The sequence below is a fragment of the Rana temporaria genome, chromosome 4, assembly GCF_905171775.1.
Source record: "Rana temporaria chromosome 4, aRanTem1.1, whole genome shotgun sequence".
Classification (NCBI taxonomy): Eukaryota; Metazoa; Chordata; class Amphibia; order Anura; family Ranidae; genus Rana; species Rana temporaria.
The window spans coordinates 237116370-237137615 of record NC_053492.1 but is presented as its reverse complement, the minus strand read 5'-3'; the positions used below and the strand labels follow the sequence as shown (position 1 = coordinate 237137615).

Here is a 21246-nt window from a genome sequence, read left to right as displayed (position 1 = left end):
TATCTTTGGCAGGTGTTGTTTAGTAAGAATGCTGAAGAGCAGATAAAACGGCTGAATCGTACAGGGGCCACTGAAGTAATTAGAAAAGCTGCTCAAATGTTGGAAAATGTCATTAATCTAATCAACCAGGTAAGTGTAGAAATAATTTCTTATGGACTACTTCAGTGTATGTTGCCAAATTGTCTATCGAGAATAGCTACATATTATATTCTCCCTTTTGGTTTAATTGTGAATGTTTTTCAAATAATGTCTAATTTGTATTGTAATCCTTCTTTTTTTTTTTTTTTTTTTCCTTCAAAACGTATATTGTATTTTTCTAGACAGTTGGAGATGCTATTTGTGACATGTTGGTTATTGAAGCAATACTTTCCTTGAAAGGTCTTACAATACAGAAATGGGATGAAATTTATACCGACCTCCCTAATCGCCAACTTAAAGTGACTGTAAGTAAACCATATAAGACTGCTGTGTATATGGAAATGGAAAATGGGAGCTAAAGTATCTCACAAAAAATACCCCTCACATTTTTTTGCAAATATTTTATTTTTTCATGTGACACCTGAAGAAATTACACTTTGCTACAATGTAACATAGTAAGTGTACAGTTTGCATAACAATGTAAATTTGCTGTCCCCTCAAAATAACTTGACACAGCCATTTAATGTCTAAACCCGCTGGCAACAAAAGTGAGTACACCCCTAAGTGAAAATGTCCAAATTAGGGCCCAATTTACCATTTTCCTTCCCATATGTCATGTGACGTTTGTTAGTGTTACAAGGTTTCAGGTGTTAAATTTGGTGTTCTCACTTTCACGCTCTCATACTGGTCACTGGAAGTTCAACATAGCACCTTATGGCAAAGCACTCTGAGGATTTGAAAAAAAGAATTGTTCTACATAAAGATGGCATAGGGTATAAGAGGATTGCCAAGATCCTGAAAATGTGCTGCAGCACGGTGCCCAAGACTATACAGCGGTTTAACAGGACAGGTTCTACTCTGAACTGGCCTCACCATGATCGATCAAAGAAGTTGAGTGTACATGCTCAGCATTGTATACAGAGTTTTGTCTTTGGGTAATAGACGTATGAGTGTTGAAGAGGGGGGGTCAGCGTTTCGGTGCTCAGATCATACGCTGTCATCCCAGAAGGAAGCCTCTTCTAAAGATGATACACAAGAGGGCCCACAAAGTTTGCTGAAGACTAAGGACATGGATTACTGGAACCCTGTTCTGTGGGCTGATGAGACCAAGATTAAACTTATTTGGTTCAGATGGTGTCAAATGTGTGTGGTGGCAATCGGATGAGGCATACAAAGACAAGTGTCAAGCATGGTGGTGGGAGTGTCATGGTCTGAGGCTGTATGAGTGCTGCTGGCACTGGGGAGCTACAGTTCATTGAGAAAACCATGAATGCCAGCATGTACTGTGACATACTGAATCGGATCATGATCCCCCCCCCCCTTAGAACACTGGGCCGCAGAGCAGCATTCCAACATGTTAATGACCACTGCCTTGCTAAAGAAGCTGAGGGTAAAGGTGATGGACTGGCCAAGCATGTACCCAGACCTGAACTCGATTAAGCATCTGTGGAGCATCCTCAAACGGAAGGTGGAGGAGCGCAAGGTCTCTAAACTCCACCAGCTCCGTGATGTCATCATGGAGTAGTGAAAGACTCCAGTGGTAACCTGTGAAGCTCTGGCAAACTCTCTGCTCAAGGGGGTTTAGGCAGTGCTGGAAAATAATGGTGGCCATACAAAATATTGACACTTTGTGCCCAATTTGGACATTTTTACTTGGGGGTATGCTCACTCTTGTTGCCAGCAGTTTAGATGTTATGACCTTTTGCAAGGGATTTTCCTATAAGATGCTTTCCAGACCTTGATCTAGTAATGTTGATAATGGAGTGCCATCTAGATCCAGAGCTATTGGCATGATCTGTTCTTGCCCTGACCACTGTAGCCAATCAGACAGAGCACTAGAAGCTACATCATTTCTTGGATTGCAGAGCATTTTTTTTTCCAACTTTCACTTTTTGCTTGTTTGTACTACAGAGGGAGTTGGCAATGAAGGACTGAGTACTGAGTTCATCTGCTGGCTACACTGACACATTTTGTTGTGCTCTTTCCCTCCCCATCTACAGTGACTTTGATCATTGCTGGCCATCGATGTGACCCTTACCTGCTATCTGTCTTGTGAGTGACTGACTCAGGCCTTGCTTTTTATACCCTGAGCCAAAGTTGCTTTTACTGTTATATTTGCAACATATCTGCTTATAGTGCTGAGGGGAAAGTCTTGCTGCAATGGGTGACCCCCAACTTACTGTCCACTAATGGTTCCAGGGACAATTGTTTTGTGCCCTTTTTGAAAATGTTGCTGTCTACAGCATTGAATCCCATTTTCTGATGGTTATAAAGTCTTATAAAGATGGCCATAGAGTTTACTCTTCAATGGAATCCTAGGGCTCTGCCAGGGTGGGATGAAGTCCTCTTCTCTGCTGGCCAGGGTCCCTACTACAGTCAGGCAAGAGATTGTGGTCCAAATTACTGGTTGGTTGGTGCCAACAATAGAGGCTTTAAGCACGCTCATGCACACTCCCCTTCAAATTCTATAGCTGATCTGATTGTGGCCGTAGTGGCTTATGAGCCTATAGTCACATTGACTATTTCTGACTATGATTCTGAGACCCTTTATTTACTAAACAGGATTTTCCTTAAGGAGTCAGTCTTCTGCTTCTTATTCCTGCATTAAGAGACCTTGTTGGAGGTCGCTAGATGTGGACCCTTAATATACTGGTTCAGCTCCATACTGAACAAGTCCGTCTCCAGGTGCAGGAATTATGTGCCATTAGGAATGCTCTGGTGACTCGTGGGATCTATATGCCTGTATCTAAGCCTTTCCTTTTAACACTCAACAGCTTTAAGAGGGATTGGCTTTTTTAAAATACTGGGAAACTAAAAGAATAATACCTTTTCATTATTGTGTAAGAGGCACCAAATATCGGCCAGTTGCTCAGTGTAAAGAATCTTATTAAAGTAGCAGATATGAGTAGTAGAGATGTGAGGCATTATAGGAATGTCAAGTGTGCCTAACCGTTTAAAAATCAAAGGTAATTGCAATATGTTTGGTCTTGGTTATTGACTTAGCATCGAAGTCCAGCGAAGTTCCATGATGAGCATAAATAACCTGGAAATTTGCAAGCTTCAGGAGTTTACCGGATTTGAAATGAGTCTCCTGGAGAAAAGCTACATGAGTTTTCTCCAGAGGTTACTAAAAAACCTGGAGTTTTTTTTTTTTTTTTTCATGGCTGGATCTCCTCGTATGAAAACGGGTTACTTGCAGTGCCTTGCAAAAGCATTCACCCCCTTGGCATTTTTCGTGTTTTGCCTCACAACCTGGAATTAACATGGATTGTTTGAGGATTTGCATCACTTTATTTACAGAACATGCTCACAACTTGATGGTGTTTTTTTTTATTTTTTTATTGTGAAGCAAACGACAAAAGACAAAATAACAAGTTAATGTGCATAACTATTCACCCTCCTAAAGTCAATACTTTGTAGAGCCAACTTTTGCGGCTATCGCAGTTCCAAGTTGCTTTGGACAAGTCTCTATGAGCTTGCCACATCTTACCACTGGGATTTTTGCCCATTCCTCCTTGCAAAACTGCTTTTGCTCCTTTTTAAGGTGGATGGTTTGCACTTGTGAACAGCAATCTTTAAGTCGGACTAGGTCATTTCAACATATTTTACAAGTGTTGCTTTAGCAGTGCATGTGTTTGGGGTCATTGTCCTGCTGGAAGGTGAACCTCCATCCTAGACTCAAATCACACACAGAGTGGTACAGGTTTTGCTCAAGAATATCCCTGTATTTGGCACCATTCATCTTTCTCTCAACTCTGACCAGTTTCCCAGTCCTGACTGCTGAAAAAACATCCCCACAGCATGAAGCTGCCACCACCATGTTTCACTGTGGGATGGTGTTCTTTGGCTGATGTGATGTGTTAGGTTTGCGCCAGATATAGCGTTTTCTTTGGCCAAAAAGTTAAATTTTAGTCTCGTCAGACCAGAGCACCTTCCTCCATACATTTTGGGAGTCTCCCACATGCCTCTTCGCAAACTCAAAATGTGCCATTTTTGTTTTTTTTCTGAAACTAATGGCTTTCTTCTGGCCATACTGCCATAAAGCTCCAACTCTATGGAGTTTACGGCTTATTGTCCTCCTATGTACAGATACTCCAGTCTTTGCTGTGGGTTACCCTGGGTCTCTGTGCTGCCTCTCTGATTAATGCCCTCCTTGCCCGATCTGTGAGTTTTGGTGTGCGGCCGTCTCTTAGCAGGTTTGCGGTTGTGCCATGTTCTTTCCATTTGGTTATGATGGATTTGATGGTGCTCCTAGGGATCATCAAAGATTTTGATATATTTTTTTTTTATAACCTAACCCTGACTTGTACTTCTCAACAACATTGTCCCTTACTTGTTTGAAGCGTTCCTTGGTCTTCATGGCAGTGTTTGGTTAGTGGTGCCTCTTGCTTAGGTGTTGCAGCCTCTGGGGTCTATAAACAAAAGTGTGTATATGTAATGACAGATCATGTGACACTTAGATCGCACACATAATTTCACTAATTATGTGACTTCTGAAGGTATAATTGGTTGCACCAGAGCTTTTTATGGGCTTTATAACAAAGGGGATGAATACATACGCACATGCCAATTATCTGTTTATTTCTGACAAATAGTTTTTAATGTATTTTTCTAATTTTACTTCACCAACTTAGACTATTGTGTTCTGATCCATCACATATAATTCAGATAAAAAATAAATAAAAATAATGAACTAAAGGTTGTAATGTAACAAAAAGGTAAAGGTTGTAATGTAACGTAACAAAATAGGTAAAAAGCCAAGGGGGTGAATACTTTTTCAATTTACAATGAATATACAGTGCCTTGCAAGAGAGCTGTTGGGTAGAGCAGTGTTAAGCCTCCGTGGAAGCAGGGCTCTTCATTTACTCCCTCCCCTAATGATTGGGAGTGTTGGCGTCTCTGGCCTTGAGGTAGAGATGGCTGCCAGGGTGAAGGAATAGTTAGCTGGGGGAGCCTCATCTGTGCCGAGGAAGGAAAATGCAGGAAGCTGGTCAGGCAAGTGTAGGTTGAATTGACGTCCACCTTTTTAAGGTGGAATAGGTGACCCCAATGTTTTTATGCTTCAGACTCCCAGATACATTGAAGCAGGGAACAAACTTGTATACTCATATTATACATCTGAATAGAAAGGTCTGGAAAGACTATGATGATAAATCCACCAAACGCCACATCTTTCTCCCAAGCCTTTTAGCATCACACCTCTTCTTTCACCCCCTCCCCCTAAAAAATACAGCAATAAATGTATTTTGGCCCATCTCTTATTGCAGGGTTTGTTGGTCCTGCCACTCTGTCAGATGTTGGATATGGGGGTCTATGTCTAGTAGTGCTATTACAATGACCTTGTAAAAATATGGTACTACAGCGCTAATTAAATATCAAATTATAGAGCATTTAACAAAATTACCAAATAATAAACGCAGCAAAAAAGTAATGTAGGTCAAACAAAAATGGTACAATGTATATATATGTTAATTCGCGCTGAATATTAACTTTAGAAAATGCAAATCGTGCTGATAAGTGATTAAAAAGAAACTATCAAGTGTCAAATTAATAGGCAAAAACGATACAAGTAAAGTCCAATTGCATAAATATACACCAGTGGTTTTCAATGAAACACCCAGATCAGTGTGATGATTGAAGGAAGGTGTGATGTGATCTCAAACAACGTGCTCCTGCTTCACAAGTAGATACGCCTCTTCCACATTAACCACAGCTCATGGAAAATAAAAGAGAGATAATCTCATAGCGCAGCTGAGTGTAAAACAATACAAAGAGGATAAATGGTCTCTAACAATGGCACACTCACGAATCCACCGATTAAAAGCCGCATATAGCAACAATACACCGATCCTTCATTAAGCCGCTCAGCTCATATGATGTTTCCTCTCCTCATTCGAATCCTAGATCGAATCCTAGATCCGTCCCGCTCGTAACTCCTCCCCCACGCGTTACGTCAATAGTCACTTGACTTAGTCATGGGTCACTCCCTGTCCGCTCTACGCTGGTATTATTTATAGTCAGCATAGGAATCAGGCAGAGACGGGATTGGTAGTGAGGGAGTGTTAGACATCTTACATCATTGCAAGCATAAACGAAGGATCATACACTGTTCATTAACATAGTGCATGTAGGCAATTTAATACAAAGAATAATAATTACTATAGTAATTAAAAACATTTAAAAATCCAAGAACATCTTAGTGGCGTTATTAAACTGAGGATATGCTTATATGCATAGCAGCCTCTAGTGGCCACAGTAAATACAGCACTTACAAACTCCAGCACATGCTGCACTACATCAATCAATGAGCAGATATAATTACAATATAAAATATCTATAAAGTACATTAATATATACTATTATAAATAACAACATACCATTTAAAAATAAAATATTCTAGAATTAAAATATTTTGTAAAAGGAGGAATATATGTAAAAATAACCAATATATAAAAATATATATATAAAGAATCATCACGTTAAAAAACTAGTACATACTTAATAGTCAGAGATGAAACAATTGAGGTCAAATTCAATATTTAACCCATTGGGCGACAATGATCTCATCTCATGAATCCATTTTGATTCAGTTTGACTCAATGTCCGTACCATGTGGCTCCCCCTCCAATGTGGGTTATATTTAGCGATAGCCCAAAATTTTAATTCTTTGGGATCCCTATGGTGGCACAGGTCAAAGTGTCGTGACACATTATGTTTAGGGAAGCCCTTTTCAATATTTTGCACATGTTCCCTAAGACGTTTCCACAAGGGCCTTTTTGTGCGGCCAATATATTGAAGGGAGCATGAGCATTGTAAAGCATACACTACTCCCTCCGTTCTACATGTTATTAGATCTTTAATTTGGTATTCTTTTTGTGTAACATTGGACACAAAACTGGAGCATTTATGTCCATTGAAATTGGTCTTTTTGCAAGCAAAGCACCTTTTACAAGGAAAGAAACCTTTTCCTTGGAAGAAGGTTAGAGTATTGGATTTGGTGGGAGGATCAGGTATATTCTTTGCCACCAAGTCCCTCAGAGAAGGGGCACGTCTATATATTATTCTGGGCATACTAGGCAGTATACATTGTAGTTGTTTATCAGCCTGTAATATAGACCAATGCCTTTTGAAGATGGTTTCCAGTTGTTTATGTTGTACGTTATAATTTAAAATAATTGGTACTTGATCATCCATAGCTTTATTTTTTATCCTATCTTCTATTAATGTCTCTCTGGGTATTTCTAACACATTTTGGATTTGTGTCTGTATGAAACTGTCATCGTATCCTTTGTTCACAAACTTTTCCCCAATCATTTTAGCTTGCTCCAAAAAAGTCTGTGAATCGGTACAATTCCTGCGGATTCTAACCAATTGGCCTTTCGGGATGTTTATTAGCCATGGGTCATGGTGGCAGCTATCAACCGGTATATAGCTATTCCGTTCGACCGGTTTGAAATACGTTTTTGTGGTAATCAAATCTGCTTCAAGTGTAATTTCTAAATCCAGAAATTGTATAGTTTTTTCATCGATAGTATATGTAAGTACAATATTTTTCTGGTTTAAATTTAATTTGTTAAAAAATTGGATTAAAGATTCAGTATCACCCCTCCATATAAGAATACAATCATCAATAAATCTCTTGTAGAGTATTAATTGATCCGGTAGGTCCTCGTAGATAGCTGTTTCCTCCCACTCTGCCATGAAGACATTGGCAACACTAGGTGCGTATTTGGCCCCCATGCCAATGCCATTCAATTGCCGATAGTACTTCTGTCTGTGCCAAAAATAGTTGTGTTGTAGGCCGAATGCCAAACATCTTAACACAAACCTATTTTGCTTAGACACAAGTGACCCAAATTTAGTTAGTGCCCATTTTGATGCTTGAATCGCCTCTATATGGTTAATAACCGTGTAGAGCGAGGACACATCGGCAGTTGCTAGTAGATAATTCTCCGATCTATCGACTTTCACAGTGTCCAAAATCTGAATCAGATGTTTCGTGTCCCTTAGGTAGGCCCTTGTTTGTGGGACTAACGGTTGGATGAATTTATCTACATACTGTCCCAATCTGGAATTTATAGATTGGATCCCATTAATAATGGGTCTACCTGGGGGTCTGAGTGGGTCCTTATGGATCTTGGGGATTGTATATATTATGGGTACCCTACAGTTATCTGGGACAAGGTACTTTTGTTCTCTTTTATATAGTACTCCTTTGTCCCTTCCTCTTTGTATCAGATCGATTAATTCATCCTTGTATTCACAGGTAGGGTTTCCCCTAAGTTTAATATACGTGTTTGAATCTTCTAGTTGACCTTCCAATTCTTCATAATAATATTCTTTTGAAAGTACCACTATAGCTCCTCCTTTGTCCGCAGGTCTAATAATGACCTGTTTATTTTCCTCAAGTTCCTTGATTCCTTTATGTATACTTTTGGAATCAGGAACTTTTTTAGTTTTAAGTTTCTCCAGGTCTCTAAGTACCAACTTATTGAAAACTTCGACGTGTTCATTATTGTGAACCTGAGGATTAAAAAGAGACTTATTCCTCAATTGGCTATGCTGGACTCTCCCTAAAAGGGTTTGATCCTGTACCCCTTTGATGGGTTGATTCATCATGTATTTTTTGATGTTTAGCTTCCTGGTATATTTTTGTATGTCCACATAGACATCGAATTTGCTTAAATTACGTTTTGGAGCAAACTTGAGTCCTTTATCCAAAGTTAGAAGTTCTGAACGTGTTAGTTCGATACCACTAATATTATAGATGCCTTCCCCTACTATACCCTTCTTCTTTTGGACCTTGTGTCCGCCTCTGCATCCTCTCTTTCGTTGGGGCTTCGCGTATGTGTCATCTGTTCGTATCGTGGAGGAGTTCTGTCGCTCCGGCGATACTCTAAAAAAGAACGTGAATCATTTTCCTCTCTGTGATTGCCCAATGGCTCATATCTATTATGCATTGGGATGGGACTTCTTCTATTCTCATACTGATGATAGTCCCTGGGAGTTGAGCTCCCTTGATGATGTTGTTGGGGCGGTACTCTAGGTTGTTGCTGGGGATAATTATCCCTAATATCCCTAACCTCTTGAGTATGGTATTGGTAATCCTGTTGGTATCCATATTGATACCCCCCCTGCTGATCAGGTCGATTTTGTGGAGGTTTTGGCTGTTTTTGGTTGTTCTTATTTTTCCAAAAAGGTTTTTTGGGAGATTTGGACCTTGGTTTTTGATTATTCTTATTCCCCCACCAGGGTTTACAAAATATTTTAATTCTAGAATATTTTATTTTTAAATGGTATGTTGTTATTTATAATAGTATATATTAATGTACTTTATAGATATTTTATATTGTAATTATATCTGCTCATTGATTGATGTAGTGCAGCATGTGCTGGAGTTTGTAAGTGCTGTATTTACTGTGGCCACTAGAGGCTGCTATGCATATAAGCATATCCTCAGTTTAATAACGCCACTAAGATGTTCTTGGATTTTTAAATGTTTTTAATTACTATAGTAATTATTATTCTTTGTATTAAATTGCCTACATGCACTATGTTAATGAACAGTGTATGATCCTTCGTTTATGCTTGCAATGATGTAAGATGTCTAACACTCCCTCACTACCAATCCCGTCTCTGCCTGATTCCTATGCTGACTATAAATAATACCAGCGTAGAGCGGACAGGGAGTGACCCATGACTAAGTCAAGTGACTATTGACGTAACGCGTGGGGGAGGAGTTACGAGCGGGACGGATCTAGGATTCGATCTAGGATTCGAATGAGGAGAGGAAACATCATATGAGCTGAGCGGCTTAATGAAGGATCGGTGTATTGTTGCTATATGCGGCTTTTAATCGGTGGATTCGTGAGTGTGCCATTGTTAGAGACCATTTATCCTCTTTGTATTGTTTTACACTCAGCTGCGCTATGAGATTATCTCTCTTTTATTTTCCATGAGCTGTGGTTAATGTGGAAGAGGCGTATCTACTTGTGAAGCAGGAGCACGTTGTTTGAGATCACATCACACCTTCCTTCAATCATCACACTGATCTGGGTGTTGTTTCATTGAAAACCACTGGTGTATATTTATGCAATTGGACTTTACTTGTATCGTTTTTGCCTATTAATTTGACACTTGATAGTTTCTTTTTAATCACTTATCAGCACGATTTGCATTTTCTAAAGTTAATATTCAGCGCGAATTAACATATATATACATTACAATGACCTTAAGATCATATATCTACAGTTTTCACCATCATCAACCCTCATTCTGTGCCGTGTGAGAGCATGGAAATGCAAAGTCTCCAGTGCAGAAAATCGGGATTCCACTGTTGCTTTTGAGGTTTCTAAGGCAGATGCCCTAGCATCCATGTAATGTAATTCCCCTCCATTCATTGTGACGTTGAGGTCTGATCTAAGTAAGAACAGGACTCCTATCCACTTGCTGAAAACCACCAAAAGAACACCCAAAGGGTCTGTGACTCACGGGTGAGTCTGGGTGCAGTATTGGTGGCATGTGCAACTGCGAGTCTCTGCTGGATTCATCTTGTGGGCAATTTTCATTCTGATCTCCTGTATTATTCTCACCATGTGCAATGAGCCTGTATGGTTTGCAACCTTGGTGGTTTCAAGAGCTTTTGGCTAGAGTCCCTTAGTGGGCACCTTACAAACTTGGATAATTTTAGCTGACGATGGTGTATTGTACATAGTTTAATTATTGCAGCACTGTACTTGTGTTTGAAAGTGCCTTTTCTCTTTTAAGGGGTTCATGGGGCAGCTGCTGCTGAGATATTGTAAATTGCTTGCCTTGGGAAAACTAGTTTGCTACAGATAAAGCATGTAAATTTTCCAGGGATTATAGATGTTGCGTTCCATTAAGATCTGGCTATTCATAAACCAGCATGTTTTCATTCTGCTGGATGTGAGCCTTCCCTAGCAAATTCTTAGAATTGGGTCTTTTGTGTTTATTATAGGTTGCTGATAGAAAGGTAATTGAAACGACTGATGCAGAGAGGCGTACTGTAACACCACCAGGACTTCAGGAGAAAATAGATGAACTTGTCAAGACTTATAATATGGCCAGATCATTTGTTCGTCCTTCAGGAACAGAGGATGTAGTACGCGTTTATGCAGAGGCAGACACGCAGGTAAGATGTTACTGCTAAATTCACTCGTGTGTATTTCATGATTTCTGGACTAAAAGTGTATGACTTAACACCAGGACCATTACTTGAATTAAAGATGTGGTATTGGTAACAGGTGGCAATTGGCCTTATTTACCAGGAGCTCTCAATCTTAAAGTGGACCTAACCTGGCCTAAAACATATCTAAGGCAACAGTGCTGAAAAGCTTGCTCCATTTGGTGCTTGTAAGGATCTGTGTTTGTTTTTTAAATTGATCCCTTCAGTCAAGCCCCTTGGATCCCAGGAAAGTACTTGCAGGCCCACACGGTATCTGCATTTTAGTAGTGTTACCGTAAATATTTTAGGCCAGGACAAGTTCACTTAAGGGACTTCCAGGTGTATGCAAACCGTCTCTGTGCTTGGCCCGTCTGCAGTGTACAGCCTCGGCCAAAAGTTTTGAGAATGACACAGATATTCATCATAAAAACGAAGGCAGCAGACTTTGCGAAAATTTAATATTTGTGTCATTCCTCTTTTGGGTATGGCTGTATGTGTGAGTGACTGCAGAAACAAAGAGGTGTGGAAATTCTTTGCTTTTGAATATCTCAAACAAAGCTGAAGTTATGGCAAACTGTTATTCCAACTGGAATAAGAATCTCCATTGTGTGTCAATGCTAATATTACTATACTTGCTGTTCTCTATTTTGACTGACAGGAAAATGCTGATTCCTTGGCACATGAGGTCAGCTTAGCAGTGTTTTCCCTTGCTGGAGGAGTTGGAGAGCAGCCAATGCCTTTAAGATGAAACGCATCTGTCAATGACTCATGGCGGTACCCATAGTTTAAAGTACTATATTTCTGGGAAGTGGAATCTGCTGGAAATTCAAATGTTTACATTGCTAGTGAAATGTTTCTCTATTATGCATTATTAATGTTTTTCTGATATGGTGCCTTTATATCTTTCAAAATGAAATATTTTACATGCAATACACTACTTTATAACCAATTTTCAGTCTTGAGTTTTTTTTTTATTTGGCTTTAAGACCTGGGTTTAAGAACCTGCTATAGAGCACACTATACCACCCCACAAAAAGAAAGCTTTGGTTTAAAGGTGAAATGCACCTGTGATGTCGGCACATCTTGTTACAACGGAATGCATATTTAGATAGGGCAGTACCGATACCGTTAACAGTGAGCATTATATCACTAAAATAAGTAATATGTTGCTGCAAGGTTGGATCAGGTCTCATCTGAACTGATTCAAATCCCCCCCCCCCCCCATGAAGAAAACAAAAAACATGATTTTATTGTCGTAAATATCCCTTTTCCCAATTAATACCCAGGTCTGAACAAATATGATGAATGACATTCCTTTTCTGTGTGAGGGTCAAACACTGATGTGAGTGTAATATTTTCTTTCTCATCCATAGAGGGACAAAGGAATTAAGATGGTCATGTTATACTGCTTCAGAGGAGGATTTAAAAACAAATGGGTTTACCTCCGAAGAACTCCTCTTCCTATTTCATTTTGTTTTGCTCGTGTCCTTGGGGAATGGACATCTTTTCAACTCTTCTAACCAAAATGTGCTCCCTTCTTTATTACCTTACTGGTAAATCAAAACTCCTGCTGTTTGAGCTGGTCTCTAGATGGCAGCTGAACAGATCAGCCTTTTCTTAGCGTGACTTTTGAGCATTTTATATCTGGACCTATTGCAGATCTAGTGTAGAATGTGACATTCAGGCACCAAGTTCCACTTGTAAAATTTTCCAAATCATTGCATATTAAGTTGGCCATGGAGTGTTTTCCTAGTCCAGCGTTGTGGCATTGCTTCAGTGCTTGCCCTCTCTTAAAACTCACTCTGTTAAGTAGGTGGATTGTGGTGAGCATGGGGAAGCTACCTATCTTATTGCACCCAGTGGGTATCTTTCACTTCTTCTGCTGGGTTTAATCACAGTGTTAGGAAAATGGGCACACAATACACCACCCAACAGATGACTTTAGTGCTATCATTCAGTACAGAAGAAACATCATGCAGAGAACCACATGGAAATCTTTGTTACTTTTGGGTGGCTACAGTGACCTGTCCCCTTAGGCTGACTGACCCTCACAAGTTCCATGGATTTGTGGGTACCTGAGCTCAAGCCTCACACTTTGGGCCTAGTTGCAACATGTCCCCTCTGTTTAGACAGAAGTGATGGTGCCACTGCTATGGGTGACGCCCAACCCATACTTTCAGGGGTGTAGACCTGGCATCCTCTGAGGGGTACCAATGTCTGTAATGTGAAATCGAGTGACCCTATATTGATTGGGTTTACTTTATCTACATGGATATGGCTTTTGGTTTACCAAAATGATCACCATTTTATTTAGGGGCATTTTTGGCCTGAAAACTCGCAAACATTTTAGATGGTTATCGCACACTAAAAGCAGGGTACCAAAGGGTTGGTAAGCTGCAATGTGAGCTTTCCCTTCTGAAAATGCTAGTTTTCTTGGCTGTTATGTGGATCCTTTGGCTTCAAGAGTGTCACTTACCAAGATCATGTACATTGGTCAAAAAGTCTGCCTTCATGTTACAAATTTATTTCATATATCTGAACAAAACAAAGAAATGTATAAACACTGTACATTGCTTTTAATCTGGAGTTTCCAAACCAAGTTTCAACAGCTGATCCCTATGTATCAACATCGATGGCTAAATCTAATTTCTGAGATGTAAATGATGCCATCTATGTATAGCTGAGGCTACATACAAAATATACAACTGCTGCTGGAGAACAAAAAACAGGTCTTCATTTACAAAAAAAAAAGGGGGGGGATTTTGCTGGCATTCAATAAGTTACTATGTCCACATAGCCCTTTATTTTAGAATAAAGTAATTGACTAAACTCATAAGCAGCACTAGTTTGGCACATATTTGTAGACGCATAAAAGAAATAGTCCAAAGTGAAAAAATGTCAAATCTATATTTGCAATCTTTTGTTTTTAGAGCAAACAACAACATGGGACAAATAATTTATGTTCTATAATGTAAGATAATACATATTGGGTCACATCCAGAATCCTCACTTTTATTTACAAATAAAAATATTTTAAATTAAATATAATCAAATCATAAGTAGGAAGCTTGTTGCTATAATACAGAGTTTAAAAAAAGGTCCCCACACGACTGAGTATTAGGAACGTCAGTGACATTAGGAGTGAGTGGTGTATCAAAGTTGCAGAACAGATCAGCTCTTAAGAACTCCTTCTAGAAAATCCCTCTCCAGCATCTCCTCGATTTTCTGCCTGGCTTTACTACAGAACATTTTCTGATTTTCCAGTTTAATATCCTTGTTGGTAAACGAGTTCTGATAAAGGACCGGGCTCCCTGAGTCGCCGACACATCTGCTTGTGACTTTACTATTGAAGACTTGACTGAGTACATTGAAAAAAGGCAGAAGCTGTTCCATACTGCGAATGGTGGCAACTGTAAGCAAGAGGTGTCCTGGGTCCCAATCCAATATTCTCCCTGAGATGTCCTCTTCTGGGTTTTTCTAGGTCACAACAACAAAAACAATATGAGCTAATGTTTCCTTTTTGAAGTTCCAGTAAATAATGTCACGATAAAGACATCAATATGTGCTAATAATTACAAACATTTCTAGCTGTGTATGGTTTGAACAACAAACATGCGATTGGAGAGCTGGCAATAGAAACCATTCTTTGAACACAATTTAGACATTATATCATACCTTTGTAGTAAAAGGAGGAAAAAACCCTTTTTTTTTTTTGGAGCCTGTAAAGTAGGTGTCGCTGAGTGACAGTTCAGTCCGAATCGTGGCCGCAGCAGCCTGAGTGGACTCCTCTTGCAGCTGTTAAGAATTGCTGCACTGTAGAGGGCAGGAGAATGAGCAGGATAAACCTGGACCCCCCCACAGTAACAGCAAGTAGGACCTCTCTCATATGGGCCGCTGTTGAAGTTACAGGGGAGGGTGAGCTGACCAATGCACTTGTCTGCAGCTGAACCCACAGCAAGGAGGAAGCCAGCACACCCACAACACTGAGTTAAGGGGGGGGGGGCGCTGTGATATGGGCGAGCTATGATATAGGTGGGCTGTGATGTGAGATTCAGCCCTTAACAGAAAGAAAATGTTACCAACCGGACATCTACATTTTAATTTTGTACCAGTGATCAGCAGATTCCTGGTGCCATGCTAGTCTCCAGCATATCTGCAAGTGTATCTGTGTTCCCATACAGGCAAGCAGATACAATCTGACAGGATGAGAGCATGAAATATACTGTAGAGTGCCATAGTAGTTTAATGGGTGTTGGTCTGTTTGTAACATGTTACAAAAGGTGAACGTATCCTTTTAAAGTGGTTGTAGACCCTTACCCAGAGACATGGCTGACCTCAGGTGATACAAATCCTGCTACACAAGTTGTATTTTTTTTTTTTAATCTACAGTTGTCTTTCCCCTACATAGAACTCAAAATGCAGAATTTACATAGGATTTATCAGCTATAAAAAGCAGGGAGGCGACTGGGCAATTGTGCTGTCATGCAACACTGTAACCAAATACATTTTATGTTCTTTCCCCCCCCCCCCCCCCCTCACAAATAGAGCTCTCTTTTGGTGGAATTTGATCGCCTCCTGCGGTATTCATTTTTGCTTTATAAAAAGACAACTTTTTTTTTTACACCCAACGAAAAAGAAAAAAAAAAAATCGTAATTTAGCCCAATATTGATTCTGCTACATATTTTTGGTAAAAAAAAATCCCAATAAGTGTATATTGGTTTACACAAAGATTATCCCATCTACTAGTAGAAATAAAAAAAATTCCCATTGTTTGTAAAGTAGTTTATCACATGATGTCCTCCCATTTTTGGCTTGTAGCATGGCAATTGGTGGTGAGCTGTGTCCATCGGACACAGCGCATCACAGATCAGGGCAAAGGCCCAATGATCTTGGCTCCTTACCATGTGATCAGCTGTGTCCAATCACATGTAAACAAATGCCGGTTATTGGGATTTCCTTTCCTCAGTTCTGTAACTGTCTGAGTAAAGAAAAGCCAATAATTGGATTTCCTGTGAAAGGGCACATTTACACTCATCAGTGAAAAAAAAACGTATTTGCAACATTTTTTAACCGAAAGAAAAAAGGTACTGTTTATTTTTTTTTTTTTTACATTTTGGTATTTTTTTTAATTTGTTTAGCAATAAAATAAAACCCAGTGGATATTAAAGAACACCATCTATATGTCTCAATAAAATAGAACTTTGACAGTGATCCAAACCCCTGTAAGTAACGAAGTTACTTACCGGTAACGTTCTTTCCCAGAGTCTTTCAGGACAGCCACCTGAGAGACCTTGGCTCCTCCCCTCTGTAGGAAACACAGCGCCAGCCTTCTATAAATTTCCTCCTCCCCTGCTGGTTCCTCAGTTCTTTAAAGAGCACCTCCCAGTTGCTGGGGAGACACAAGAATATACGATACAAATAGTTAACTATATCACGTTTCCTGCAAGGAAATTTTTTATGTCTCTTTACATACCTTTGGGTGGGTACCCGGCTGTCCTGAAAGACTCTGGGAAAGAAAGTTACCGGTAAGTAACTTCGTTTTTCCCCTAATCGTCTTTCAGGACAGCCACCTAAGAGGATAACCGAGCACTTACCCTTAGGGCGGGACCACAGCTTGTAAGACCTTACGTCCAAAGGTCTGATCCTTAGCTGACAAGAGATCCACCCTATAGTGTCTCACGAAGGTGGCAAAGCTGGACCATGTTGCCGCTTTACAGATTTGTTCCGGCGTTGCTCCAGCTCTTTCTGCCTGTGAGGCTGCCATTGATCTTGTGGAGTGCGCTCTGATACCCTCTGGAATCTGTATGCCTCCGAACTTAGAAGCCTGTTCAATGGCTTCTCTTAGCCATCAGGCTATGGTGCGTCTAGTGGCTCTATGCCCTTTCCTAGCTCCAGAATGTAAAATAAATAAGGAATCCGTTTTCCTGAGTGTTTTTGTCACTTCTAAATGTAAGACGCATCTCCTGACGTCTAAATTATGAAATTTAACCTCTTGTTCCTTAGAAGGATTCAGACAAAATGAGGGTAACACAACTTCCTGTTCCCTGTGGAATCTCGAGACTACTTTCGACAGGAATCCCGGATCCATCTTGAAAATTATGTGGTCTGCAAAAATTTGAAAGAAGGGGGGGTCTGATAGATAAGGCCTCTATCTGCCTGACCCTTTTTGCTGTAGTAATTGCTACTAGAAAGACTGTTTTTAATGTCAACGTCTTTAGGCTACAATTCTCTAGTGGTTCAAAGGGGTCTCCTGTCAAAGTTTGCAGCACTAATGACAGGTCTCACTTGGGAAAGACTGTACTTTGTATAGGTCTTTGTCTGCTCAGGGATCTGAAGAGGCCGATTTATCCATGGATCAGATGCTAGTCTCTTTTCCTGACAAACCGATAGAGCCGACACTTGACTCTTTAAGGTACTAATGCTTAGTTCTTTCTCTACACCACTCTGTATGAATTCTGCCACTGAGCTCTGTGTGTTGAAAGTATTTTCTGTGCACCAGTTGTTAAAGCACTTCCACACTCTGATATATGTATATTGCGTGTCTCTACTTTCCTGCTTTTTAGCAGTGTTGCTATTAAGCGGTTTGAGAACCCTTTTGCTTTCAGCAACTGCTCCTCAGACACCAGGCGGCTAAGTCCCACCTTTTTACTTGGGGGCAGTATATTGGGCCCCTGGGCGAGCAGAGCTTCCTGGACGTAACCAGGGGGGCTCTATAGCGAGTTCTTTTAGCATAGAGAACCACGGTCTCTTGGGCCAATGGGGTGCTATGAGAATCAGTGTTGTATTCTCTATGCAAAGTTTCCTTATTACCGCTGGTATCGGTACTGGCGGGGGAAAGGCATAACATATTTTGAACGTCCACCTCTGTGCCAACGCATCCACCCCTAGCGCCCCATCCTTTCTTTTCAGAGAAAAGAATAGTTTGACTTTTTTGTTTTCTCTTGAGGCAAATAAGTCCACCTGGGGTGTTCCCCATCTCTGCGTGATTTGGTTGAACACCTCTTGGTTTAACGCCCAGTCGCCCTCTTTCACTTGCCTCCTGCTAAGAAAATCTGCCACTCTGTTTAAGTCCCCTTTTAGGTGGACTGCTGATAATGAGAGTGTTTTTCTCTACCCACTTCAGGATTTTCTCTGCCAGTGCCCACAGGGTTCCACTTCTTGTTCCTCCCTGTTTGTTTATATAGGCTATTACTGAGGGGTTGTTGGATCTGATTTGCAAGTGATGATCCTTTAGTTCTTTCTGGAAGGGTTGAAGTGTAGACCCTACTGCCTTCAATTCCTTCCAGTCTGATGAACTTAACCTCTCTTCCTTTTCCCATATCCCCTGTGTTATTTGGGAGCCTAGATGCGCTCCCCAACCTATGCCACTTGCGTCTGTGGTAAGGGTCTGGGAAATGGGAAGTGTCCACAGCCGTCCTTGGGTTACATTTTCTCTTGTCCTCCACCACCACAGGGTTCTTTTTACCTTTGTTGGTATAAGAACCTGAGTGTCCAAGGACTCCTGCTTGTGATCCCATACTTTTAGTAGGAAGATCTGCAGTGGTTGAAAATATAAGGATGCCCATTGTACCGCTGGGATTGCAGATGTTAGTAACCCCAGATTTGACATCACCTTCCTGATGGTGCATGGTAAGCTTGCTTGTATTGCACTTGCCTCCCTTTTGTATTTTTTCTTTGGGCAGGAATATTTTTTGTTGGACCGTGTCCAGCACATATCCCAAGTATATTAACTGTTGAGTCGGTTGTAGGTTGGATTTTTCCACGTTTACTAACCAACCTAGATTTTTTAGAAACGTTTGCGTGATCTCGAAATTCTTTTGCAATCTTTCTGGAGATTCTGCAAACAGAAGTAAATCGTCTAAATATGCGATGATCGATAGGTCTTGGACTTGCAAGGGTGCCAAGGCTTCTGCCAGAATCTTTGGAAAGATTCAGGGTGAAGAGGAAAGGCCGAAGGGCAAGGCTCGGAACTGTAGATGTCTGGTCTTGTCTTTGGTTTCTATCGCTAATCTTAGAAATTTGTCAATTTTTGTGTATTTAGGGAAACTAGAAAACAGTTTGGGGGTAGTAGGGCCTTGACTGAATAAATTGAGTCCCATCCTGAATCTCTTGAAGGTTATAGACACATTCAGGGGCTTGAGGTTTAGGATTGGTCTGACCTTGCCCGTGGGTTTTAGTACTCCGAATATGTGGGAGTAAAACCCTTGTCCCCTTTCTTCCTTTGACACCTCTGTGACTACCTCCTGTCTCCTGAGATCCTCTATGGCTCTCATTAACCCTTCGGCTTTCTTTTTGTTCTTTAAAGCTTGGTTAGATAAAATTTGTTTGGGGGTGGTTTTGAGAACTCCAGGTGATATCCGTCCCTTATTGTTCTCAAAATGAAGTGATTGGAAGTTATCTTTTCCCATTGTGGTAGGAAGGCCCCCAGTCTTCCTCCTACTTTGATAACTTTGTCACAGGTTTGTTCAGGAGGACGAAAAATCGCTCCTCCTTTACCTTTCGGGACCCAAGGTCTGTTTTGATTATCTGCCTTGGGAGTTGTGTAAGGGGGACCTTTTCGGAAACCAAGTTGCACTTTTTTTGCCTCCTTTTACTTTGTTGTGGCTGACTCCAGGGTGCTTTGCGTTTCAGCGGAAATGCTTTCTTTTTATCCGCTGTTTGATCTAGCACCTTCTCCAACCCTGGCCTGAATAGCAAATCCCCTGTGAATGGGATGCCACATAATTTGGTCTTAGAAGTGCAGTCCCCCTGCCATGTCTTTAACCATAGGGCCCGTCTTGTGGAGTTAGCTAGTGCGGATGATCTGGCCGCCATGCACACTGTTTCTGCTGAGGCATCTGCGATGTAGGAAAAGGGGATAGTATTTGCTCTTTCGCAGTTCCCTCCTCAATGTGAGCCTGAATCTGGTTTAGCCAGAACGCCATATTTCTCGCCACAACTGTGACTGCCATTGCTGGTTTTAAGTAATGAGTCCATCCTTTTATCCATAGACTCGGATAGGATGCCCATATCCTCAAATGCCAAATACGTATGCCTTGATACCTGTGAAAAGGCGGCATCTAGCTTTGGGACCTTATTCCATACTGATGATGGGTCATCTGAGAATGGAAACCGTCTCTTTAAGGCATTCGAAAAAAATGGTTTTCTTTCTGGGTCTTGCCATTCTTTCTAAATTGCTAATACGTTGTGAACCAGAAAGTTATTTTTTTCCTGCTCCCCTAATCCCTCATACATCTGGTCATGTAGGGATAGAATCTTGTTCTCTGTTTGTACACCCAGAATGGTGTGTATATATAGCTCCCAAGAGATGATCAACATCCTCTAGTGAAAGTTTGTAACGGCACGGCTTCCTGGAATCACCTACCTGAGCCTCCCCCTCTGACTCTTGGGAACCAGACACGGTGCTGTCAAGTTCCTCTTCTGCCTCCTCTCTAGGAGTAATTGAAGGGCCTGCACAGGTGGAAGGTATTATTTCTGGTATTTTAACTGCCGTCTGGGCTGAAGGAGAAGCTGCGGGATCTGAAATCCTTCAAAGAAGGGTTTAAAGGATTCAAAGGTATTAGATAATTCTTTAACAGATGATGCTAGCTCAGTATGATCAGTAGTGTGTTCCTGTACTAGCTGGTTAATACAATCACTACGAATTGCTTTCCTCCAAGAATCTCTAAGTGTAACTTTGCAAGATGGACACTTTCTTTTTGAGCTGTGAGTAGGCTTCTTTTTGTCTGTTTTCTGAAAGACAAAGGAACAAGCACTCCACAGTTAATACCAGAAACCTGCTCCTGCCCACGGCAGGTGTGCAGTGCCTACATGTAGGCTTACCTCACTAGGGGCCCTATGCATTACCCTCTGACACTGAGGGACTTGGCTACCCCCCCCCCCTTTCTTTTTTCCCTTGGGGCGGGAGGAGGGTTCAGGTTTG

The 21246-nt window shown here is 40.8% G+C and overlaps 2 protein-coding genes across 2 annotated transcripts in view; one reads left to right on the top strand and one right to left on the bottom strand.

Moving 5' to 3' along the window:
- Positions 1-12272, top strand: part of PGM3 (phosphoglucomutase 3) — a 48814-nt gene extending 36542 nt beyond the window's left edge. The window contains exons 10-13 of the mRNA XM_040350016.1: positions 13-129; positions 321-443; positions 11117-11290; positions 11982-12272. Coding sequence (XP_040205950.1) covers positions 13-129; positions 321-443; positions 11117-11290; positions 11982-12071 — 504 coding nt within the window. The 3' untranslated portion in view covers positions 12072-12272. The remainder of the gene's footprint in view (positions 1-12; positions 130-320; positions 444-11116; positions 11291-11981) is intronic.
- A 1555-nt stretch (positions 12273-13827) lies between these two features.
- Positions 13828-21246, bottom strand: part of DOP1A (DOP1 leucine zipper like protein A) — a 109003-nt gene continuing 101584 nt past the window's right edge. Inside the window, exon 38 of the mRNA XM_040350015.1 lies at positions 13828-14800. Within this exon, the coding sequence (XP_040205949.1) occupies positions 14495-14800 (306 nt within the window). The 3' untranslated portion in view covers positions 13828-14494. The remainder of the gene's footprint in view (positions 14801-21246) is intronic.